General features: G+C 44.9%; 1 protein-coding gene across 3 annotated transcripts in view; it reads right to left on the bottom strand.

Moving 5' to 3' along the window:
• INTS4 (integrator complex subunit 4) overlaps positions 1-23,096 on the bottom strand; it is a 52,802-nt gene extending 29,706 nt beyond the window's left edge. For 2 of the 3 annotated variants that reach the window (XM_019493589.2, XM_014606596.3), the window contains exons 1-12: positions 22,953-23,096; positions 22,682-22,873; positions 17,366-17,483; positions 15,200-15,306; positions 11,761-11,946; positions 9,201-9,251; positions 8,457-8,545; positions 8,033-8,153; positions 7,420-7,491; positions 5,904-6,078; positions 3,002-3,207; positions 267-409 (exon numbers count right to left, since the gene is read on the bottom strand). In XM_019493589.2, the coding sequence (XP_019349134.1) occupies positions 267-409; positions 3,002-3,207; positions 5,904-6,078; positions 7,420-7,491; positions 8,033-8,153; positions 8,457-8,545; positions 9,201-9,251; positions 11,761-11,946; positions 15,200-15,306; positions 17,366-17,483; positions 22,682-22,873; positions 22,953-23,006 (1,514 nt within the window). In that variant the 5' untranslated portion in view covers positions 23,007-23,096. The remainder of the gene's footprint in view (positions 1-266; positions 410-3,001; positions 3,208-5,903; positions 6,079-7,419; positions 7,492-8,032; positions 8,154-8,456; positions 8,546-9,200; positions 9,252-11,760; positions 11,947-15,199; positions 15,307-17,365; positions 17,484-22,681; positions 22,874-22,952) is intronic. The other variant, XM_019493590.2, reaches the window with a different exon arrangement.
• Positions 23,097-26,024: the final 2,928 nt, after the last annotated feature.

Raw genomic sequence — 26,024 nt, 5'->3', positions numbered from 1 at the left:
GGCCTGTGGGCCATATTTTGCCCACCCCTGATCTATAGGCATGCTGGCAAATATAGCTGGTAGCTAAATTCTATCTGAATGTCTACCTCAGGTATCAGTTAAACAATGTTTAGTACCATTTCTGTCCTCAGTTTCGACAAGGGTACAGGAAGTCACATCAGTAGTGGATGTGCTTCATTTAAATAAAACATCCAGGTATTAAAAAGAATATATAAGCATCCTAAGAAAACAAACAAGTGAGAACTATGCAGAAAAGCTATACTTACTTCCAAATGGACTCTCTGTCAGTAGGATACTTAGTTAGGTTTTTCAGTAGCTCCACAAGTGCAAGGTGGATGCCTTCTTTCGTAGAAACATTGGTGCAACAGAGTAGCTCGTGAAGTGCTTCCCGAATGTCTCGGGAGGAATCCTAAAAAACAAGACACGTGTGGGTGTGTGCATATTTTAAAGATGTTGCCTCCTTTTATGTGTTTTATAGAATTAAGCCCATAGGTTCCCTGAATCCAACAGTTAAAGCAAAATACACAAATAGGTAAACCAGCTCAACAGCTGCGGCTTCTACTGCTTTTGAACTCAGCCAAGATACCTTATATCAATGCTTCATTTATGGAAATGAATGTGAATTTCTCCGCCATTAACCCTCCCAAGCAGAATGAGTACAATTGTTGTTGGGTAGGAGTAGTACAGTGCCCCCAAGCACAGTCTATGGCAGATATACAGAAGTTCTGGGAAACTACTGCATGGCTAAGATGATAATGGCTGAAAAACCACATTTTCCCTTTAGGAAGAAATGGTCCATTATTCACCATTTGAAAATCAACCCTGAGGGCCACTGAACAGGGAAAAGGCCTCTGTTCGGTTTAGTGAAAGATGCTGTTGGTCTTTAGTGGGTTTGCAAAGATGCCCCCAAGGACATAATGCAGCCTGGAGAATGTTTATTAGTGCTGATAACATACAGACAAGAAGGATGCCAAGTTCAGCTGGTGGGACTGGGAGTTCAGATTTAAAAAAAATATATTATATATATATGCACAAGCTGAATAATGCAGTCCAATCACACAATACATTGGAACTGCAAAATACCTCATTTTTACACTGACTTTTTAGGATGAAATGACACTTCAAGGGGCACTTGGCTGTCAAGAAGTGCCATGTTAACATGCACCGTAGCACCAAGGTCTCCCAGCACCGTCCTTAGAAATGTTAGACATGATGCTGTGGCTGAATTCCAATTTGGATAATTACATTCTATCTGCCTAAAAACACCTTGCAGTTGCAAATCAACATCCCTCGTCTGCCAATGCTTGGGGCGTGTTGCTCTGCACCATTGTATTTCCATGGTTTTACTCCAGAGCTGAGTGGATTGGTTTTACTCATGATCTGCTGAGCACAGACAGCCTAGTCAGCACTGTCTCGAACAAAGGAGCAGTGAGGCCTGGCTGTCAAGGAACGCAGTCTAAGCAAACAAATCAATGTTCAGAAGCAGTGCAAGAAATGATCAAAGAATGGAGGCATGACAGTGATGTTCAGTATTTTTTTATTTGAGGGTTGGTAAATAAATGGCCACTGCTGAGTGGACTAAACTTCAAAAAGAAACTGTATTCCATCTAAAGACAGGCTTCAAAGAGATCACAGTGAAAACACCAAACTCCAGGACAGGACACGTAAGAAATACGGCACAGTGACAAAAGTGGAGATGGCCATAAAGGGTTGGATAGTTGCAGGGCTTGGGAGGAGCTAAAACAGAGGGGAATAAGAGATCACAGAAGTGACAGAACTGAGCAGAAACAAGGAAGTGAAGAAGAGTCCCGGTTTGGTAAAGCACGCAAACAGCAGCCAATGGAGCGATCCAAGGAGGAGATAGAGGTAGCAGCAGCAGGTGACAAAGCAACAGAATGTGAGGGAAGCAGCAATAGGAACGAACAGCTCCAAACCTATCCTCCTCCGTGCAGTTTTAACTGCCTAAGTAAAAGTGATTTTTAAAATCACTTATGTTGGAGCCCAAATATGATTTAGCTGCCAAGTTGGGAAGTGTTAGCTAAAGCAGTCTGAGACCTTTCAGGATGAGAGAAACTATATGGAGACTGCCTGTACATACCTTAGGAACACTGGTTGCCAATCAGGGAGATTAGGGGGGGTTGGGGGGGGGGAAATAATCGGGTGTGGGCTCTTCTCCCCACCCCCAGGACCAGGGATTATTTTTAGCCCCGCAACCCCTCCATGCCCACACAAACACCAACCCCCACCGCAGCAGACCAACCCCTATCCCTCTATCACCAACCCCAACTTACTTACTTGGCTCCCAGCATTGGCAAACACCAGCAATGCACTAGAGGCAGCTTGAAGAATGGGGGGTTTGGCAGGCTTGGGGGCTGTTTGGTCCTTGGGGAGGGGGAGTAATAGAAAAAGCAAAGCCCTGGGGCTATGGCCAGCAGCTGAGCTTTCCCAGCCCTGGGGCAATGCTGGGATCTGTACAGAAGTTCAGTTAAAATCAGTCTTGCCAGACCCAAATCTAAGTCAGATTACCTCCAAGGTCAATTTAAATTGGGTCAGCCATTTTTAGACCAATCTAGCCATCCTGAATTTCTACATTTCATACTTAGATCCACCTCACTAGGGCTTTGTGTAAGGTCCACACCTGAGCAAACGAAGTTAGATGGGGTAGCCATTTTTAAACACGATCTAACTTCCCCATAAACCTCTTTGAATGTCTGTATATACCCCTAACGGTAGCTAAAGTATGAAGAGAAATTAGAATAAAAGAAAAAGATACAGGCCTAAGTTTTCCAGAAAGACTAATTATTTTAAGTGCCTCAATATATGAATGCTCAGCTTGAAATACCTTGAAGGGGGTCTAAGCTAGGTACCCAAAATCTCTAGCCACATTTGAAAATTTCAGCTGTATTCTACATAGTCTAAAATTTGATTTTACACAGAAAAGGTAATAGCTCTAATACTCCTACAATGGACACAGAAAACCCCTCCCAAACAGAGTGCTTACCTCCAAGACAGCCAGCACAGTATCAAGCTGGTCTTCTCGTAGAGTGATGTTGTTGGAGATCTTTCTCATGGTGTGTATTGACTGCAATCTCACCTCTTCAATCTCGTCATTAAACATGTCTACTAGAAAATCAAGACATTTCTCTGCAAAAGAAGGTGAAGACTGAGCCAGCATACAGAGAGCCTCGACTGCAGAAATCCGAACCTCTGAAAAGAGAAGAAAAAAAATCCCATGTTAAATTGTTCACTTTAACACTGGTCAAAAAAGCCATGCCACCTAATGGCCAAACTAAGCAAAACTCAGGCCTATGATAGAAGATTGCTAAGGAAAACCCAGAGATACTTCAGCAGGTAGAATTCATCCTTGCCAAGCTAGTACTGAATGAATGCCTCTAACCTGGAAGGTATCACCTTCAGCATAATACATGCTAGTATTTACAAGTGCTGCTAGAGGTACTGTCAGGTACAACACCAAGCCCTTACCTGATGCTGCTCGAGGCATACCATAGTTATTTGCAGGCCACATGCATTTCCCCTCCACCTCCCAGAATAAGCCAGTCAAAATTGGGATGCATGACACAGGCCAGAAAACTGATTTCTGTGGGGGACTGGCAGTAGTGGGCTGTGCTCGGCATGGGGCAGACTCCCACCAGTCTCAGCATCACTTTCCTTCCACCTGCTGCAGGGCCAACCCACCTATAGGTTTAACCCTCTAACAACCACTGCTGAATTGCCAGCAGCTGTGTTAAGGAAGCAGCAACGGGAAGGGAAGGGGAGTGACTGACAATGGAACTCCATCCCTGCTACATGTGCCCAACAGATCCAGTCTTGGCTGAGCCAGTGCTGTGACAGGGAAGACTGGAGAAATCTTTTCCTACATTCTACCTTCCCAAAATAAGGAGCATGTTTTATGTAGGGCAGCAGGGAGAGGGTCTGTGGTATATGAATAAATGCAGCGTTTTGCAGGACTAGATTTCTAACCCCAGTATCCTGGTCCAACACATTAAGAGCATGGCATTCTACCTCCCTATACATGACCTGCCCTTTCAATTGGCTGAAGTATTCTTCACTTTCTTCTTCAGCTTGTTGTGCAGTACTCCACATAGTACTGAACAGTAGCATTCATCCAAAAAATGATTTCACTTCAACATAGTCAAAGCAAAAAGTTAGCTCGCTTAGTGCTTAGAGCCTTTTCCCTTCTACTGAGAAATCCCCATGTGCATGATTAACATCCATATTATTAGAATGAAGGTAAGGGGGGCGGTATATTAGAGACTAACTGGTTCAGAACCATAAACTTTCATAGGCAACAGCCTACTTTTAAAATTTGCTATCTGACAGCGCTTGCTGATGTCACAGAGCAAATTCTGTATGTTGGCTTCTGACAAAGTTAAGTTGTTGCCTGCAAAGCTCCTACTTCGCTAAACCTGTTTGTCTCTAAGATGCCACTCTACCCTACCTTCTGCTTGACTTTCAACTAACAGGGCTAACCATCCCTATATGCTACTGGCCCAGTAGAGATCAAAATACTTAGAATTTATTCATAATATACAAATATTGTGTGCATCTGAAGAACCTCCAAACATAGGAAGTTTGTGACGATAAAAGATTATTTCCCTCCAGTTTCTGTGACATGTGCACCAGAGCAGAAACATAAGAGAACCTAATCTGACATGTCGCAACTTATTGTTTAATGAAATTTCTGTTTGTCATCCAAACTCAATTTGGGAACAATTAATTAGGTTTGGAAATAAAGCAGGCTAGGCTGTATGATGAATTTGTTTTGATTTCTGATGCCTGTGATTAAGTAGAAAGATGCAACAGAAGAAGATTTCCCCCTATCCACCAACCTCCTCTGCAGTGTTAAGGCACCAGAGATGAACAATTTCACTGACAGTGCTCTGACAAGCTGGTAGACTAGGAGATGGCTTCAAAAACTGAACATGAAAAGCAAGGAAGCCTACAGTGCTGTGCATTACAGTGGGATTGGGAGCAGTGGTCAGAGGTGTGATCACATTACTGAATGGATGTGAGTGCATTCCAAGTCAGACTATTTTAATGACAAAAGTTCTACTGTTTTGTCACTGTGATGCCAACAGTTATGGGCCAGTAGGCTTCACACAGTGGTTTATAAATCCAACACAACTGTTCCAAGAGAAAGAAAATCTGTTATTGTTAAGCTAGAAAGAACCAAGGCTTTTTGTCAGATCCCAGGATGAGCGTGCTGAAGAGCAGGGGTGTCAAACACATAGCCCATGGGGGTAGGGTAGGGGGAACCTTCCTGTGGCACTGTAGTCCCAGCAGCACCACAGGAAGAAACCTGGCACCATGACTTGTTCTGCAGCAGCAGCCAAGCACCTGGAACACCAGGCTTCTTCCCTAGTCCAGGACCAGCAGGAGCTCGCATGGGGGGATGGGGAGATCCATGGGTCTGATTCAGCCCATGAGGCCAGACATGTTTGACACCCCTGCTCTACAGGATGTATCGATTTCTAGCAAGAGCAACAAATGGTTCCAGCTTAGGACGTAATCCAATTATTTACGTGAACCGGAAAACTCCAAATGGGGGTTTTCAACAGTGGAAACAGCTTCTCTTTTTAAAGACACTTAACTAAGAATTAGCTGCTTCTTAAAAACTACTCATCTCTGGGTACATTATTGACTGTTTCGCTTGTATCAATACTTATATTACATTATATCAGCTGGGCAAAAGCATGAATAACAACAAAACCAGGAAGAAAAGCTGCCCACATATCATGGCCACTGTAATTGCAATGAGAAGAGTTTTGCAATAAGGTATTTCACTATGGAAAATAAAATAGTTGGGGCAAATGGAATTTTAAAAGCCTACAATACCCAATACATCCTGGACCTTAGATGCAATTTCTCCCTTTTCTACCTACCATACATCTCATCTTCCAGGCCATGGACAAAGGCCCCACAAGCTCCCGACTCAATCAAGTTCACAGCACCCGTGTCTATTTCTTCTTTGGGGGCATCATCTCCCCATTTTCTGCCACTTGAAAACTCCCCAGAGCTGTAGAGTTCTTTGGCTCGTTCATGTGCAGTTCGCTTCCTCTATACAAACAAATTTTACCATTGCAACCAACAGATTTTAAAAAAATGAATGACTAATATACTGAATAGTCTGTCCTAATTCCATAAGAAGGTGTAGCCAGCAGTTTCAATGTTGATAACAAAGAGAGAGTCATCATTACCAAAACTGAAAATTACTATCTCCATATTTGAAAATTAGTAATCACAACAACAATTTGCTGGGAAAGGACAAATAGTTTAATTTATACATTGTTAAATGTCACTTTTATTACACTTGTTAAGCTGTGGTTAAATCCTAATACTGATGCTACTATTTCTGTCCATTTTACATGATTTATGACAACCTATTAATTAAAATGTGTCAGTCAGCATCTTGTAAAGGCTTCACTTGAAGTGTATGCATGTGTGCGTGCGTGCGCGCGCACACACACACACACATAATTTTAGAGTACCTTCCATACAAGGTTCCAAAGCACTTTACAAAAGATTAGTGAATCTGGAATGATCACCATTTTATATGGAAAAACTGAACCAAATGAAGGGTTTCTCTCAAGATATTAAGTGAATCAATCATAGTCAGCAATAAAATCCCAAAGCCTCCCAATTCTCAGTCCCTTGCTTCATCTGCTATCACTTGAAATGACCAGCAAGACCCTGCGTTTCACTCAGAGGTGCTCAAACTCCCAACCATTATGCTCTGCCATCTGGCACACAAGGGTTAGGAACGGGTTAGGAAATTTGGTAACTCATTTCCCCCACTATCAAATTTCCAAAACCATGAAAAGCCCCAGGCCCCCTGCACGCTAGATCTGTGCACCCAAACCCAGTGCATAGGGCCAGGTGGGGGCAGGCTGGGCCCCAGGACCCAATCCCAGCATGTGGGGAGTGGAAGAGGCCACTGCCAGTGCTCTAGAACCCAGTCGTGGAGCATGGGATCAGGAAGAGTACGGTGCCAGGACCCGTGGCCAGTCCAGCCTGCAGATGGCCTAATCTGGTCCACGGGGCCAAAAGGTTGAGCACTAATGGTATAGCTTGTTCCAAAAACTAGAACTTCATCTTCTTGTTGTCAATGAAAAGCCATACAACTACAGGGCTGTTAGAAGTGCTTGCTAATGTTCCCCTCACCACCAAAACCTAAAATAGCCTAAAGCAGTTTATTACAAGAACACAACAACTAATGAAACCTAAACTGGAAAATGTTTCATTAACTTTAATCTAACAGAAAACCCGTCATCATCAATTAGTTCTCACTTGCCCTGAGGTGTGAATTGGATAAACAAATCAGCTTGGCATTAACATACCTGTTGTACAACTGCAATACACTATGCATAGTACAAGATAATGAAGACAATGTTCACGTACCCTCAGATCAGACATCAGCTTCTTGTCAAGTGTCTGTTCTAAGAAATGGGAACTCACTTGCTGCATAGATCCCTAGAAAAAAATCCCAAGAATGACAAAGAAACACAATTTTTCGATTTAACACAGCAGAATCTGTTAACTAGCACTCCCAGCATAGATAGGCCCAATTTCCATGTGTTAAGGATGTTATGTAAGTACTCATCTCCACAGTATTTAGGAGAGTAACAGTGTGAGTATCTGCTTATAAGTTGATTTTGCCCAATCTATTCTCTCCAAAATCTGTATCAGTTGAGGATCACAAGTCTAGGCTTTAAGTGGTAGGATGAGAGAGTTGTGAAAGGAGTATCTGTTTGTGCTGGGGAACCCATACTCCACAGGAAGGACAACTACAGAGCCCAGCTTGGAATCCAGTTTCTAATCTCCTGAACATAAGTAATCCCCACCCCCACTTTCACCTTGAAAGTGCCTTCAAGTTGTGGCAAAAATGAATTGATCTGAACACTGGACTATGCACTCCCAACCAGCAATAAAACCCAATGTTCTCCTCATACCTCCTAAATCAAACAAACATTATGACCCTCTATGGAGATGATAGGAGAAAAATTAAACTTACCAACAGTTTAGCAGCTTGCACTCTAACAACCCATGAGCCATCACTGACCATGTGACAAATTTTTCCAAATGCATCATCCACTAGGCGGATTTCTTCATTGGAAGATGGAATCGGGACAATGCTGATCAAGACAATAGCACATCATGTAAACTATATTGCTGAGATTTTGTATAAAATGTTATTCATGGTAAAAGCCATCAAAATAAAGAATAATGCTATACATCTACTGCTGTAACACAATGATTATAAGGAAGAGTTCCAAAGTTTTCTAGGCTAATCTCTCTGCCCTTTTTTGATTTATCAGGGTATAAGCAAGTATACAGGCATTTAATATCCAACACTCTTTTAAATGGCAACTCTGACACTGAAAACTAAAAGAATAATACCTCCTTCACTTTTCTCTTAACTTTCATATGGTACATACCTTTCTGGATACAGCTGACTGAGGACCCATACCAAGTGAACTGCGGCACTGCGCACTTGTTCATAATCATCTGAGAGCAGTTTGCAAGCCTGCAATTAAAGTTTCCAAATCAAATGTGTTTTAAAATCCTCCACCAAGTTTATTAAAGTTCTCATCAAACTCTTATAAAGGCTGTTTTATCAGCTAGGTAAGATTAAAGGTCAAAATACATTGGTCTCCCCATCGAGTCCCAACCAGAATGTTGTCCTTTCCACTAATTCTATGTAATATCTATAGGCTCAGTTCGGTCCAACTCAGGAGAGCCCTTGGACTAACTGAATTAACAGAGAAGTGCGAAGAATGTTTGATAGTATCTATCCTCACTACAAGGATCTATTATTCAGGTTATTTTCACTTTCATAGGTCTTGATCCTGCAATCTTACCCATGCAGTGGTCTCATATCACATCTGAACTTCCAAATGATTCTACGTATGCACACTGCAGGCTATAATTAAATGCTTTACTCCAACCCTTTCTGCCCTCCAGTAAAAATATATATCTGAGCACAACAGGATTTGAAAAAGACTTACATTTTCAAACCTAGTTTACTAAAGACAATGAATGATGCATGGAACTTGATTATATCCTCAGAAAGCAAATACCTCTCTGTTCATTGACTCCGAACATACTACTTCCCCTCCCCAGACTCTTGGATTGCACAGAAACCAAAAATAAATGCTCTAATATTAAACATAAAGCATTACCTGGCTGTAAATAGTCTGCTGCAATTTTAATCCTCTTTCATGCAGCTGCAGCTAGAGAAAAAAACACACCCAATATTAAGATCAGAAATGTTAAGCAAAACGTTCCATGTTCCTTGCTACTCTCCTGCCATTTGATCATCTTTAGCTACTTACTCTTGTTGATTCCCTCTATATTTAACCAGGAATTCTACTGAGTTATTAACCATCTCATTTTATATTATAAGCAAGGCAATTTCTTCCTGCAAAATTGTAACCCCAGGTCTGAAATACCATATTTCTTTGAATACGACTCTCTTAAATTTATGACCTACCAAATTTCCTGAGTCTCAATTTAAGAAAGCAAAATGAAACAAAACCAAAACATTATAGAATCACAGAATCCTTACTATTTCTATCAAATAAAGGCACATTTACAAGAATATAACATCTATGTTGCTTAAGACAGTGTTAAATTTTTTTAAATTCTAACTTAAGCAGCATTTCATTGTAAAAACTGCTTCATATATTCAAAAGACTCCAGTAAATCAGATAGGACTTCCACCCTTCCCTTCATTCCTTTATAAAGGAAATATGTATTTGGTAAAGTGTTATCAGCTGTCATTAGAAATAAAATGTGTTTAACGTTTCTAAGCTGGCTTTTACAAATGAACTGCCAATGAGATTACTCTTGTCACAACCCAAAGTTGTGATTTTTTGTTTGTGCGTGCGCTTCAGCACCGCTAAATTATTTCCCGCTATTTGTCGCTTTCTTTGCACGGTAGAGCTCTCTGCTGCAAGAGAGAACTCTGGTGCAACGGGGAATTTCCCGCCAAATTGTAGCTTCTTTGCAGTGTGCATCTCTTTCTTGCATCGTAGTGATACACATTGTAAAGAAGTTCCCGCCATTTGTATTAGGATTCACGCCACGTTATTGGCCCATTCCTAATGTAGCAATTGGCTTGCTAGCCATACAAAAGGCTTGGGTAGTTTCCGCCCAAGTCGGAGGAGGGAGGACAAGAGAGATTCTGTGTGAAGATCTCCAAGTGCTACGGACCCTCGCGGACCTGGCGCGCCTCCCCTAAGTAGGCAATAGAGGCAATAGAACCGGGTCTACGGAGCTTTCGCTTCTCGCCTCTCCCCATCGCCGAGCGCAATCCTAGATGTATCCCTTTCCTGTAATTTCGGACCCACGGAGCTTGAGTAACTCCGGGGAAACTTTTCGAACCCAACTTAACCGGACCCGCAGAGCCTAGCAAACTCCATGAGAGCAATCGATTTGTCAGAGTCCTCCAACGAGGGTTCAAGCGGGAGCTGTGCCTGGAAACCTGTCCAGCCTACACCAATACCATCTTCGGTGTAAGTAAATAATCTTTTCAATCAACCATTACGCCTCCGTAACTAATTCTAACTCGCGTGCGCTAAACCGCCCCGCGTGCCCGGGCTGCTGGCCACAGCCCGTGTGCACCGAAGACGGGTCCGGTTTGACCCCGGCTCACCCCCGGCTAGCCCATGGCGGCCAGAATGGGATCGGAATCACCGCCGTGCATGGCGACGAGGGCGGGATCGGGGCCCGGCCCGCACAGCTCTAAAGAAAAATGATTAACACAGTAGCAAGAAAATGCAGTCAAGACTGTCAAAAGTGGGTAAGTAATTTTGAGTACCTCTAAAACCTGTTACAAAGTTTTAAAGAATAGACTATATAAAACACTTGTCTCAGATGGTTTAGGTAAGAATGATCCTACCTTGAGCAGTGGGCTGGACTAGATCAGGGGTGGCCAACCTGTGGCACATGTGCCACAAGTGGCACTGGTAGTCTGTGTGTGTGGCATACGGCAGACCAGGGGAGAGGCAACAGTAGCAGACAGGGCAGGGAGCAGAAAGCAGAGCAGCAAATCAGGAAGGATGCACAGGGCAGAGGGGAAAAAGCAGCACAATCAGGGAAGGAAAAGTGATGGGAGCATCACTCAAAGAATGTCTAGGGATAATTTGTGGCGCACCTGCCAAAAAGATCACCTCCATTAGATTCAAACTCCTGAGGTCCCTTTCAGCCTTATTTTTCCATCATTCTATGTATCTAGCATAACTCAGGCAAAGAAAGATTTCACGCCAATCTAAAAGGTGAGTGCTATGGTTACCGATACCAACAAAATACGATACGGGCTTCCAAGGGAGGTGGTGCTCTCCCCTACCCTGGGGGTCTTCAAGAGGAGGTTAGATGAGTATCTAGCTGGGGTCATCTAGACCCAGCACTCTTTCCTGCTTATGCAGGGGGTCGGACTCGATGATCTATTGAGGTCCCTTCCGACCCTAACATTTATGAATCTATGAAAAACTGCAGCCACTACAGTGAAAATGTTATGATACTTTTAAAAATCTAAAATATTGTGTAAGACCCTAGCTCTCTCTTCCACTTATTTAAGATTCATTTTATTGTTACTTGAGTAATGTTAATTTTCACACTAATCAAAATAATTTACCACATCACCTCCCCGTCTGAATTCCTCTGGATGCATTTACAATCTTGTACAAGTTCTCTTGTAACCAGCCACCCAATTTACTCCAATGCACCAAGAGCGTTTACCATAGCTTTTATAGCTGCAGTCCTAACACGTGGGTCCTGGTCACTGAAGTGGTCCCCAATTATCTTCTGGACATCCTTAGTAGCTTGGCTTTCTGCTTCTTTTGTAACACCTTTTTCCACAGATCCAAGATAGCCTATTAGCTGGAGGCACTTGTTTCGTACACCATGGGAAGCGTCTGTCAGATGCTATATAAATAGGAGAGAACAAGATATAACTGGGAACTTTTATCTTGGCCTTTTCTTCTCTCAAGCAGAAAGACACTGGACAGAGATTAAGTCTCCTAATAGTTTTGTTTTAAGTTAAAATAGTGGTTTGGTTTGGGGGTTTGTTTGGGGGGTTTTTTGTGGGGGGAGGGAGGGAAGGAAGATTTCAAAGACATTAGGGCTGGAAGGGACCTCGGAAGATCGAGTCCAGCCCCCTGCCCCAGGGGCAGGAAGTCAGCTGGGGTCATAAGATCCCAGCAAAAAAAAAAAATCCAGATTTCTCTTGAAGGCGTTCAAAGTAGGTGTTTGAACCACCTCCGGCAGCAAGCTATTCCAGACCTTGGGGGCTCGGACAGTGAAGAAGTTCTTCCTTATGTCCAGCCTGAAATGGTCTTGCAGTTTATAACTGTTCGACCTTGTCATCCCTTGGAGCACTCTGGTGAACAAATGTTCCTCCAGATCCTGGTGAACACCCCTTATAAACTTATAGGTGGCCACCAGATCACCCCTGAGCCTGCACTTTTCCAGGCTGAAGAGTCCCATAGCTCTCAGCCTCTCGTCATACGGTCTGTTTTCCTGACCTCTGATCGTGTGTGGCTCTTCTCTGGACTCTCTGAAGCTTCTCCACATCTTTTTTGAGTTGTGGAGCCCAAAACTGGACTCAGTACTCCAGTAACTTCCCTGCAAATATTGGATCCTTAGCAGTTTTTCCTAAATGCCTCCTCCAACTATGCAGAGAAAGTGTTATCGGACATAAAACTTCTGTACATAATTTTAAACAATAAAACTACATTGTCTGCTTAGAGAGTTGCTTTCTTCAATAAGAGTTAAAACAGACAGTCTCATATAGCAATATTTTTAAAAACAAGTATCCCAGTTATGCCTGCAAAATCCTGCTCAAGCAGAACACACCAAATGAGCAACTACTCATGCAGCAATGATACCTGACACGTACAAATATCATCCGCACATTAGACTGACAATTTTATTCCCAACAGATTGCCTAGTTCCCAGCCTGTAGTCACACCCTATCAGTCTCTGAGTTTATGTTACCATAATTTATCTTAAAATATATTTTCAAGTTTATTAGTGCTAACAAGAATTTGCATCTTGCAACAAATTCACTTAAAACTCCAGTTGATTCGGGACAAGAGAGAGATGAAATCATTGCAGATATAGCTAGCACCCTAATAGAATATTAAAACAGAAAATCCTCCAGAGATAAATTCTCAAACAGTAAACATAACTAGGCACTATTTTACCAATCTTCCATATCAATGAAATATACCATTATTAAATCCCATTAATCCATTATTTTAAAAAATATTTTATTATAATATTATTTCCTTTTAGATATCCTCCACAAAATATTTCAAGAGAGGATTCATCACAAGACAAATATTAAAAGGCATATTTTAAAACATAACTAAAAGAAACAGCTCAATGACTCAGTTAATCTTTATAATGAAAAATAATATGCAACAGTTCACTCTGATTTTTATTCAAGGTGGCCTATACTCCATAGAGCATACTTCAAGGATACAGTTGTAACAACTGTTGAGTATGGTCAAGGTTTGATTTTTCAAAGTAAACAGAGAAAAATGAGACAAACTTAAATAAAACATTTTGCAAAGGAATGCTCCACCAGTGATGCAAATTAATGTCAGTAAAGAGTATGTATGAACTTCCTATTTATTCATTTCCTATACCCTTTTTGTAGGTGCACTGACATCTGGCCTAGCGGGGTGCTGCCCTGGGGCCAAACAGTTGCAAGTTCAAGCCTGGGTATGCACCCAGACTTCCGGCTGGACCCCCACGTCCAGGAGTTGTTTTAATTTACTTTAAGCTTAGGGCTGCCAGGCTCTGGAATAGGCTTCCAAGGGAGGTGTGTTCTTGCCTACTTTGGGGGTCTTCAAGAGGAGGCTAGATAGATATTTGACTGAAGTGTTATAACCCCAACACTCATTCCTGCCCAGGACAGGGGGTTGGACCTGATGATCTGTTTAGGTCGCTTCTGACCCTAAGCACTATGAAACTATCTATCTCAGTCCATATCAGATTGGCACCAATAAAGGGAAACATTGACATTATCGGCAATCAGCTTTTTTTGGCCAGTGTAGCTGATAAATGTCACCAATAAATACTGTGTGAATGAGCACAGCCGCAGCATGCGCCCCGCCAGGAATGCAGTCTGGCAGCTTGGAGAGCAGCATCCAGCCGGTAAGTCTGTGGGAGGAAGGGGTGTGGGGGAGTGAGGGGATGGGGGAGGCGGGAAGACTGAGGCCTCTGTGGTGAGAGGGAGTGGGGCTGAGGCAGAGACAGGCTCTGCCCAGCTGGGGCAGGGCAGTGGGCAGCCCGCCCTCGCCCTGTGCATAAATCTGGGGGGGAAGGGGGGACAGGCACATGCCCTCCATGCCTCCCCTGGGGACACACACAGCAGTAGGACTTGCCTATCCTCCAGTGTCCCCTCCCCACCCCCTGGACAATCCACCCACAGCAGCATCCCACACCCTGCCCAGGCAGCGCCTGCCCCTGCCCCACTCCCTCCCTCACAGTGGGGACCTAAATAAGCCCAATTCCCTCAGCCTCTCCTCACAAGTCATGTGCCCTGGCCCCCCTCACCATTTTCACTGCCCTCCGCTGGACTCTCTCCAATTTGTCCACATCCTTTCTGTAGTGGGGGGCCCAAAACTGAACGCAGTACTCCAGATGTGGTCTCTTCAGTGCAGAATAATCACTTCCCTTGACCTACTGGCAACATACCTACCAATGCAGCCCAGGATGCTATTAGCCTTCTTGGCAACAAGGACACACTGTTGGCTCATATTCATCTTACTGCCCACTGTAACCCCCAGGTCCTTTTCTGCAGAGCTGCTGCCCAGCCAGTCAGCCCCCAGCCTCTACCAGTGCATGGGATTGTTCCGTCCTAAGTGCAGGACTTTGCACTTGTTTTTGTTGAACCTCATGAGATTTCTTTTGGCCCAATCCTCCAATTTGTCTAGGTCACTCTGAATCCTAGCCCTACCCTCCAGTGTATTTACTACTCTCCCAAGCTTGGTGTCATCTGTAAACTTGCTGAGGGTCCACTCTATACCATCTTCCAGGTTGTTGATGAAGATACTAAACAAAATAAATTGCTTGCAACTTCCTGTGATCACAACAGGAGTTGTAGCAATATAAAGATGCAGAATTTTGACTTTACTGCATGTTTACTACATCAGTAAGGTTATATTACCTTGCAGGCTACATCTACCAGTCTCATTCTGACAGCTGCATTCTCCGTGAGTTTAGCTCCAATCACCAGCAGCGTATCCAGCAGCTGAGCAAGAACTTGGTGGGACTCTGTAAAACAAAACCGTGAAAGGCTCCCATATCTACTGAACTCGTAAGTTTAGAGAGATCTTATTTGCAAGTAAGTATTATGCTTACTTGCAAATAAAGGGAAGGCTCTGCCCAGCTGTGCAAGAAAGTATTTTATATATATATATATATATATATATTTGCAAGTAAGTATTAAACTTATTTGCAAGTAAAGCAAATACACCAGAGTGTATTTACATTAAAGATGATCTCTTAAAATGACAGGATCAAAGGCAAGTAGGACTGGAAGGGACCTCACAAAGTCATCTAGTCCATCCCCCTGCTCAAAGCAAATGACTAAAATCATCCCAGCTAAGTGTCTGCCCAACCTACTCCTAAAAACTTCTAGGGATGGAGATTCTACAACTTCTCTAGGTAGCTTGTTCTAATACTTGACCCCCTTCATATTCAGAAAGTTCCTCCTAATCTCCAATGTACATTTCCTCCGCTGCAGTTTGAGGCTGTTGCTCATACTCCTGGTCCCCTATAGCCACAGAGAAAAGCACATCTCTATTCCCTCTATAATTGCCCTTCATGTATTTGAAGACTGTTATCAAATTCCCCCTCAATTTTCTCTTCTTCAGACTAAATAACCCTAGTTTGTCAGGCTTTCATTGTATGTCTTGCTTCCCAGGCCTCTAGTCATTTTTGTTACTCTTCTCTGGACTCTTTCCAAACTTAAAGCATGGGGTCCTAATCTGGACACAGTACTTCAAGAGAGGCCTTAGCAGGGCTGAACAGAATGAAATAATCACTTCCTTTGATTTGCAAGTGACTCTTGCAATATGACCCTGTATACTGTTGGTCTTTTTGCAACAAAAGCATGGTTGTCTCATATTTGACTTATGTTCTACTGTAATCCCAGGTCCTTCCCTGTATTACTACAGCCTAGATTGGGGAATGCCTGTTTATATTTATGTATGCAATTATTTGTTCTTGCTGAAATCTCATCTGGTTCTGGACCCTAACCCTACCCTCCAGTGCCTCCAACTCAACACAACGTGGTGTCATCTGCAAATTTGCTAAGTATGTACTCAATTCCATGACACAAATTATTAATGTATTTGGGGGGGAGAGGGGGAACTTTCCAAATTATTTAATCCCAATGACTGGCAATAGGACTCGTGCTCTCAAATCAGTTTCTTGCTTTTTGAAAGCTTTCCTCTGTGGTTTTTAATTAGCACACTCAGGGAGATGGAAGCCTTTTAAAATTAAGTAGTTTTTTCACAGCTACTTAAGTGGATAATTTGGGCTTTGTTCACTATTCTCAGAACAATGTTGTGGACAGATGCTCCTGTGCAGCTTGGCAACTAATTTCTGATGTTTTATTCTGTAACAGGGTAAGAAAATACTCTATTTACAAACAAGATCGTTGCCTAAAAACTGAACCTTGAGAACACAGTGGCTCTCACCCTATGTTGTTACAACAAAAGACACCACTCCCTTACTATTTGCATCTCTAGCCTGAAGTTATATATAAAAAAAAAAAAGTACTGCTGAATGGTTTGCTTGTCCTAAGAACGTGATAATAAGGTTTCTTCTATCTATAGCAGTGGTGCTTAACAATTCTTGCTGGAGGGCTGGATAGGCAGTGCCCCATCCATCCATGGGCCAGATCTAGCCTGTAGTCCCAATCTAGCTCCCAGGGTGGTTGCAACAGGGCCCCAACCCAGTTGCAAGGGGGGAGGGGAACTGGCCCAGTTCCAACCAGGCCACACAGCTTGGGGTTTGGGAATTTGGTGGGGAAGGGAGGAGGGTGGCCACAGTAATAGCCACTGCTCCCCTGCTGCCAAGTTTCCTGGCCTGTGGGAAGTCCTGCAGACCAGATGCAGTGGTTCCAAAAGTCACATTTGCTGAACATCCCTATCTATGAAATAGAGAATAGGATAGGGTGGAGGAGAAAGTTTTCCATCCGACAATAATCCTCACTCACACACTGCTGTTCTTTGTGCTCACGTAGCAGTCCTGCTGCCATTTCACATGTATAAATATTAGAGGATTTTCACTGGATCCCCAACACAATTTGAGAAGTACAACTTACTTTCATTTTGAAGCGCATTAATGGCATCATCCATAATGCAGTCTGGAGAGAATCCTGCCGTTTTTGATAGCAAGCCCAGCAAGGAAGCAATCTTTAATCTTACAGAGGTATCATTCTCCTGAGATGAAAGAAACAAGTTACCCAATGCATAAACTGAACACTATAATGTAGAGAAACTGGCTAAGACCCACATACAGTGCAGCACTAACCACTGAGCATGCAACATAACTATACCCCATTTCTCCAGCACACCCAGGCCAAATTCAGCTGATTATTGAGAGCTCTGTGGCAGTTCTACAGTTCTAGAGAATTCATCTACTGAACACAATAATAAAGGATACACTGTATTTTTTTGATTAGATGAGCTCCAGCTGCTGCATGCCCCGCACTGCCTGTGCACTCCCCACCACTCCTCCTCTGCAGCCTCAAGCCCTTGCTGCCCCCAGTCTCTCCCCTGTGCTGCTTCTCCCCACCCCTGCTGCACTCTTCCTTACCTTTGCTCATGCTGGCAGGTTCCTCTGCAGCCTGGAACATGTGCTCCAGTCTGGCCCTCCGCTGCTATGGGGCAGGCTGGAGCCATAATCAGTGCTCCAGGCTGCAGCATGAACAGAGAGGCTGGAGGGAAGTAGAAACTTAGACACTTCAGGGCAGGTGGAGGATGAGGAAGGGGAAGCAGAAGCAGCATGGAGTCGGGGGGGGGAGGGAGCGAGAGAGAGAGAGGAAGGGGGATCGAGGGCCTGAAACTGGGGGGAGGGGGCAGGCATAATGTAAGGGGGGGGTGAACAAGGGCTGGGGGCAAGCCTCGTGCTGCCTGCCCCACTGCCTGCTCCCTACCACCTGCCCCCCACTATTCCCTCCACTGCCTAGCCCCTTACTGCCCCCCACTGCCTATCCCCTTATCAGCTGCCCTATTACTGCTCCCCTCATCACCACTCCCTCTACCACCTGCAGTAATAAGGGAGGATGAATTTAAGATGATCCCCCAATAATTAGATTCCATTCATGAAAATTATAATTGCATATATTTTCCATGTCCAGAATCTAATTATTGGGGGGTAGTCTTAAATTCAGGGTTGTCTTGTATTTGGGTGAATGTGGTACTTACAACTGGGTTCTGGGGGGGTTTGCAGCTGAAGGGTTGTTGTTATGGTACTAAATTCTTATGGTTTTAAATAGCTCTGTTTTACACTGTACATTTTCGGTATTCAAACAGTAGGAGAACACACCAGCATTCTACCAGTTGTTAAGGGGAGAAAAGAGACTTTAGAAGGCAGTCAGAGGAAGCTTGAATTTGAGGCACCCAGTAAGCATCAGGATAAAAAGTTTCTGAGTCTAGTACAAAGGAAGTCTTTTAGCAGCAGGGAGGAACCATATCTTGTGCCTCTTCCCACAGAAAGAAGACAAGTGCCTTCCTGCATCCAGAACAATGGATAAGTATATTAGCCACAGCTTCCTGGTAAATTCAAGCAACAGTGAAAGAGTCCTTGTTGACAACTTCGTCATCATTAGGTATCAGTGTCAACTCATTTACAGTAGAACAATTTGCATATATAACAGACTTATTGGTTCAAGATGTCTAGAGGTAAGTTCTCTCTGCCATGAGGGTCTAAGGGAAATCACTTAGATCAGTGGGGGCCGCCCGTTTTAGCAGGCATGCCACAAATCAGCCCTGCACACTCAAATTCTATTCCAATCTCCATCCTCTGCATGAGCTCCTGCTCTGCCTTCTGCCCTATCTGCTGCTGTGCTGCCTGTCACCTCCCTGATCCATCATGTGCCAAACAGGCTGCCCATGTCACTTGCGTCACAGGCTGGCCACTCCTGACCTAGATTATGCAGACAAAAAAGGCCAGAATTCTACATTTAGGAAGGTGGCCAAGTAATCAAGGGACCTCAAACACAGAATCTATCACAGGGCTTCAAATGAACAGACAACTACTTCAGTGTTCTGTCTCCAGCAGCAGTTTCAGTAGCAGATACCCCATAATACAAAACAATGCGTCAACGGGGAGAAACATTTACCTGACTCCAGATGGAGAATAGTGTATACCCTGAAAAATGAAGATAAAGTACCCTAGCAATGTGTTGCTTAACTTAGCTATTGGCCTCAGTAATACAAGCTGTACTTCCAGAGGTTACTACACAAGGTGCTTCCACAATTTCTTATGCTCTTCAATTAAGAGAAAACTATTAATTGAGAACAATGGTATTCAACCTTTTTTCCAGGGGAGGGGGCAGCAGCAAATGGGCAGTACCTGGTCTGCCCACAGGTCAGATGTGACTGGTAGTCCTGCCTGCCCAGGGCAGGTGCAGCAGGCACCCATCCAGCCACATGGACAGGGGTGAGGGGCAGCTTGACTCCACAGGGAAAAAAGGGGGCATGGCTGTGCAAAAATGGGGGCAGGGCTATAAAAAACCCAGCCTGCATGGGTGGGGCCAGACCACGATTGGGCCACAACCTGACCCTGCGGGTGGGCAGGAAGAAGGGGGCATGGCCTGGTTCCAACCTGCTGCACAGAGCTTGGGACTTTGGCAGCAGGGGTGGGTAGCTGTATTAATAGCCACTGCTCCCCCACCACCAAATTTACCAACATGTTAGGAGCCCTGCAGGCCAGATGCAATGGCTCCATGGGCCACATCTGATCCATCAGCTGGAGACTGAGCACCCACAATTTAGATAATGGTGAACATGAACCATTTCCAATGTTTTTGACAATGTTTCATAAATGAGAATTGTGATTTTATTTTATTTTTTTTAATTTAAAAGACTTTTGAATTGATTTTCCTTTACTCCCAGAAAAGCCAGGGAAACCTACCCTACCCTCTAGGCCCAGCGATCACCTCATGGACCAGTACAGAAGTGACTTGTAGCCCCTCTTCCTGGTGAAGTGAAAGAGCTGGGAAAAGGTTGTCTAGACTGTTCTAGTTAAAACGGAGAGTCCTCAAAGGTTATATTTTCAAAACAGCACAGCTCTCACCCCATTTAGGCACCAAGTGAGTGGCCATGTTTTCAGAGGAGTTCAGCAGGCTGGATGCCAGGCTCTTTAAAAAGTCTGACCAGGAGCACCATAACCAGAGTTAGTGCATGTCGAAAACTGGCCCCTATTGCAGAGGCTCAGTACTGGAAATACTGGCCTCATGTGCGGATTTAAAACTGTTCCTTCCAACACTGGCTCACTTGTCCTTATCTACGCAGAATTTCATCTACCTTCTGATTGTACAACGGCTCCCAACAAGATGATATGCATCTGAACCCTAGATAAGTCCCCTGAAATACAAACAGTGCTCAATCTCTAGCCTGCGGGCCAAATCTGGCCTGAGCAGCCATATCATCCAGTCTGTAGGACTCTTCATGGTGGGAGGGGAACTGGGCAACCTTAATTGCTGCTCCCCTGCTGCCAAGTTTCCAGACCCATGGGGAGCCCAGCAGACTGGATAGCATGGTTCTGCAATGGCCACACAGGGCACAATCTAGACACTGACTCTGCACAGATCTGGCCCGCGGACTGGCTTCATGCTACTCACCCAGCCCACAGGGCCAAAAGGTTGACCATATTCTAACGAATAATAAGCATGCTACCTAGACAGTTTCATTCAACTGTTCCTACTCAAGATCACAAAAAAGAGAGAAAATCATGTTACAGGCAAAATGTTCCAACACCTTCTTAGGGTCAGGGCCTTGATATATTAGGTTCCCTACATTGTGGGGTTTTCTTTTTTCTAAGAACATTGTAAATTCATATTTGGAAAAGAACTAGTACAGGTTTCCCTTGCTTTATGCAGGTTCTGTATGTGTGAAATCGCTCTTATGCAATGACTCTTTTTATACCAAACCTTTATTATATGCAAGATAAATTCACTTGTATGCAATCAGTGTAGTGGAGGCCTGCAGTCAGTTGCTTTGTGCGGAGCATTGTGGGAGTGATGCCATAGACAGAGGAAGAAAAAATTGGGGGGGACTGAGCCGGGTGGTGGTGCCTGGGTCAGGCTACAGCACCAGCCCCTACAGCCTGACCTAGTCCAGTCCCATCAGCGCAGAGCCCTGGCAGCTGGTGCCCGTGCTTCTGGAGCCACAGCTGTGCTTGTGTGTACTGTCTGCTGTTGGTGAATACCAAAGTTATCTTGTAAGAGTGGCAGAAGTGGGTCTGGGGGGCAGTACAGTTGAGCTCTTGGAAGTATCCCTATTTGTTACATTGTAAAGTAGGTCGGTCCCCTTTATGCAAATTCAAGTTATGTGCTGTTTTCCAAGAACTCATGTACACCATAAGCGAGGGAAACATGTGTAGCTGATCCAACATCTTGTAAAGCGAGTAAGAACGGCTATAAGGAGCCTCCACATCATTTGTTTAAACAGAACAGGATTCACGGGGTTAAAAAACAGAGTTCGCTCTAAACCTCTCACCTACAAAATATTTTCTTTCCAGCCAGACAGCAGATTCCTGGGCTGAAACTGAAACTTCCCTCATGACTTCTTCAACAGGGCAAGTGAATGACTGATTTAAAACGAAACTGTTATAAGGATCTGCAGAAACAAAGCTTCAGCTTGCAATAAAGACCCATTATTTACAATAAGGCTATGATTCGCAAGACAAAGCTGAAGGACGACCAAGGAGAAGACCACCATCTTGACAGCAAAATGTGTTATTTCTCTTGTTTTTTAATAAAACTTAACTTGAAGGGTGATGATGACAGAGACTAGATCGGCAGCCTAGAGTAAGAATCTGCCTGTTCACAAACCAGATACAGCAATCACTTTCTAGCTTCTCTCACACCAAGCTACCCCAATAACTAAAGCCTGACCCTGAAGGAGATAGCGCATATGCAGAATATGTGCTAACTCCTTCGCCTGTCTGCTGAAACAGACAACAAAAACACCAAGGTTGTAAAAGCTGCAGTACAATTCATACAGGGGATGGGCAGTGAATAAGGAAGGCTGGCACCTTGGAGGCTAACTGGTTCAGAGAGACAATCTTTTGCAGGTGACAAGCTATTTCATCAAACATAAGGAATGGACGCTCCTCACATCTGATGAAGCTGCTGCCTGTGAAAGCTGGTGCTTCTCCAAACCAGTGAGCCTCCATGTTTGAAGCCTGCCTTACCTAAAGCCTGATTCAGACTAACACAGCCAAGCACCTCTATACAAGCTCATCAGACTCTTGCGTAGTTATATGCTAACCTGTGGCAGGCGTCATGCTAGTGGCACGGGCAGCCTGCATGTGGCACGTGGCAGATCAGGAAGGGACACGCAGCATGGTGGGGAGGGACAGACAGAGAGAGAGGGCAGGGAGCGGATGGCGGAGCCGCAGCCCGGCCCACCTTGTAGTAGTGCTCTAGCAGGATGCGGACGACGCCCTCGACGCTCTCGGCCTCCACAGGCTGGCGGGCGAAGTGCAGCAGGTGCTGCAGCGCGTCGGCGGCCGAGGCGGCCTTGCACAGGTCCACGTGCAGCGCCGCCGACTTGCTGGGCTTGGCCAGGCGCAGCTTCTTGGCCGCCGGCTCCTCGTGCTGCTGCGGGCGGAGGGCTGTTAGTGCGGGCGGGCGGACCCCCCCCCTTCCCTTCCCTTCCCGTCCCTTCCCCGGCCGTTACCTGCACCACTTTGGTGAACTCCTCGTACACCCGCTTCTTCAGGTGCGCCGCCATCTTGGGCGCCACCTTTCACCTGCGCGGCTTGAGCCGCCGCCGCCACCGTAGCCGGCTTGTCTCTCTCAGCGTCCCGCAGCACACAGAGGAAACGAGACGGGCCTCTCTAGGACCGCGGAGGTCTTCCTCTCAATGGTCCACGAAGGGGGCGGGGCTTGCTGTGGGAGCCAGGCTGTCCCCTTTGAGAAATGCAGATCCCTGAGTCAGGAGCTGCCTTTGCAGCCTGGTGCAGGGGCAGGGGGTCATGCTAATGCTGCCACTGGCCTGGCTGCTGCACGCGTGGGGTGCACCACTGAGGCACCCTGTGCGTGGCACTAGGGTGCAAATGAAGGGGGAGCTTGGGGGTGGGGGGGCTCCCCATAAGAGATATAAGATTTGGAAATTATAACCTAGGGAGGGGGGGGTCTCCGAGCAGATTGCTCCTTCGCTGAGCTGGATTTGTTCATCAATGAACTGGTTTAATTTTGTTTGCAGGCTCCCCCGCAAGGGTCCAAGTGTCATTCGAGCCCTGCCTGGCACGCTCTGCGCTCACAGCCGTGGCTGTCCACAAGGATGGAGCGCGTGGTCCTTGGCAGGCACGAATTCACCAGACACTGGAGAGAGACCCACACCTCCCTTTAGCTGCAGTTGGCCGAGCTTTAACAAGCAGCATCCAGGCGTGGCAGGAGATATGCCTCTTTCTTAGTAAATCAGTATAATTTGGGGGCTGGCTCCTCACTTTTCACTTCCCCAGTGTGAGGAGGGGGGTGTATCGAGCACCACAAACACATCCCTGTTTCTGCATCTCCTCACGTACACTGAATTTACAGCTCAGTGCATCCTAATCAAGACGCTGCTCTGTGGGTCCTAGAGCCCCCACTTCATTTCTTGCAAGGCCTGACTTACTTGTGTATGCTTTTGCCTGCGTGGGGTTGCCAGGGGAGGGCTGTTGCTGCTCAATTCAGGGAGGCGGGAGGATCAGTTCCTGTTGCCATTGTTCTTGTTGGCTGGTTCAGCACTGTGCCCTGATCAATACCTGCACGTGTGCTCAGAACGTGGTCTAAAGGCACAGGTAAAATATATAGAAGAAGGTCTCGCTTCGTGCCAATTATTTACAGTTTCCCCTAAGGCTTGGACAACCCGATGTCACTGGCAGTGTGCCTTTGATTGCAGGCAGGGGGCATCAGGTCCTGATCCTGATGTCTCTTTAAATAGGGAAAAATCCCAACCTCTTTTCAAATGGGAGGATTTGGTCTGCAAGCTCGATGAGTGTGCTGCAGCAGGGGTTGGGCTGGAGGCTGGGTACATAAGGGTGAAGCTGTTTTGCCGAAGGTTTCCCGGCCTGATTCATGCGTGATGGTTCAAGCAGCACTCAGATGTACATGAAGAAATACTTCATTGCCTGTTGTTTATTGGTTGTGGTTGGTTGTTTGGCTTGTGTTCTCTATTTTCAGGAAAGGTTTGAAGCTGTGCAGAAGCAACCCAAACTCTCCAAAAAAATGTCTGTTCTAAGATGCGTTGGGAAATTCCAGGACAGTTTATTTGGTTTTTGGTGAAATTAAGAAGACCCTTCCCTGGGAAACTATCTTCAGTTTCACAGGGAGGCTGGGCAGTCCCTCCATAAGACAGGATTTTATAAATACCAAAATTATAAAGGGAACCCAGGTTTTAAACTTTCTGTTTTCCAAAGAGAGAGGCCAAATACCAGTTTTGACTCTGGAGCTGTGTGTAGATTTGAAACCCATTTCCCTCACACTTGGGTGTTTGGATTTGAAAGGATAGTTTCTCAAAATACCAGTCAGTCACATAGACTCATAGAGAAGATATTGGGACAAATGCATTACTGCTGCAAGACCCAATCATGTCTGTAAGGGATACGGGACTTCGATCTATAATGTCTAACAATAATATCACCACCAGCACCACTTAAATTCCATGCTTGAGACGTGTCTTTCTAAACTTGAGGCATCTTTCGTGTTAGTAACAAGACCAAGAACTCAGCTTTTGGGTTTGCATCTGACCATTTTGCACAGCCCTGAGCTTGACATACATCCTCCTGATAGTCCCCTCTGTGACATCCTATGAAATGCTGAGCTCCCTCACCTGTGGTTGACTGCCTTGAAAGCAGAATGAGCTCAGTGAACCACAGGACCAGGTTCTTTTCCCTTGAAGTCAAGGGAGACTTTTATTTCAATGTACCTAGGATCTGAGCTTAGAGCTCTGGACCTTAGAGCAACGGACCTTAGCACTAATTGGGAATGTTGCATGCTCAGGACATTGAGGGTCAGGGCCAGGATTTTCAGAAGTCACCAGGGATAGTGAGTGCTGATGAACACAGAGCTGTTTCCCCCTCCCTCCTCCCCAGTTCCAGCACTCGGCATCCTTCCCCCCACACTCAGCTGAAACAGGAACTCAGAAACAACTGAGAGGGGAGGAGGTGGGAAGCAGTGTCCCATTTCGAGACAAGAAAGATATAGTCACTCTGCTTAAAGGTGTCTCAAGTTGGACACCAAAATTCATACATTAAAAGAAATCATAGAAATACAGGGCAGAAAGGGTCTTCAGGATGTCATATGCTCCATCATCCTGCTGTGAAGTAGGAACCTCCCCAAGATGTACCTAGGCTCTCCCTGACAGCTGTCTGGCTAACCTGTTCCTAAAAACTAGACACAGCCCCCTAGGTAACTTGTTCCAGTGCTTAACTATTCTTATAGTTAGCAAGTCTTTTCTTAAGAGCTAATCTGGATGGCCACTGCTGCAAATCAAGTAGATGACAACTTCTATGCTTAAAAGACACAGAGAGTAATTCACCACCATCCCCTTTAGAATAAACTTCAGTCTGCTCTTTTTAGACTAAGCTAACCAGATCCTTTTAACATTTCCTCTTTCTAAACCTTTTTAGACACCTCCTAAAAAGTTAACTTCTTGCTTAAGCTTCTAAATATTATGGCACTAACCTTCCTCACACTTATTCCTGTTGTCCACAGTATAACTGCATTGGCTCAAGTGGAGTTATTCCTTATTCACACTCCTGGAATA

Source organism: Alligator mississippiensis, chromosome 1 (assembly GCF_030867095.1).
Source record: "Alligator mississippiensis isolate rAllMis1 chromosome 1, rAllMis1, whole genome shotgun sequence".
Lineage (NCBI taxonomy): Eukaryota > Metazoa > Chordata > Crocodylia > Alligatoridae > Alligator > Alligator mississippiensis.
Note: the sequence above shows the minus strand (reverse complement) of the source record. Positions and strands in the feature narration are given on the sequence as shown.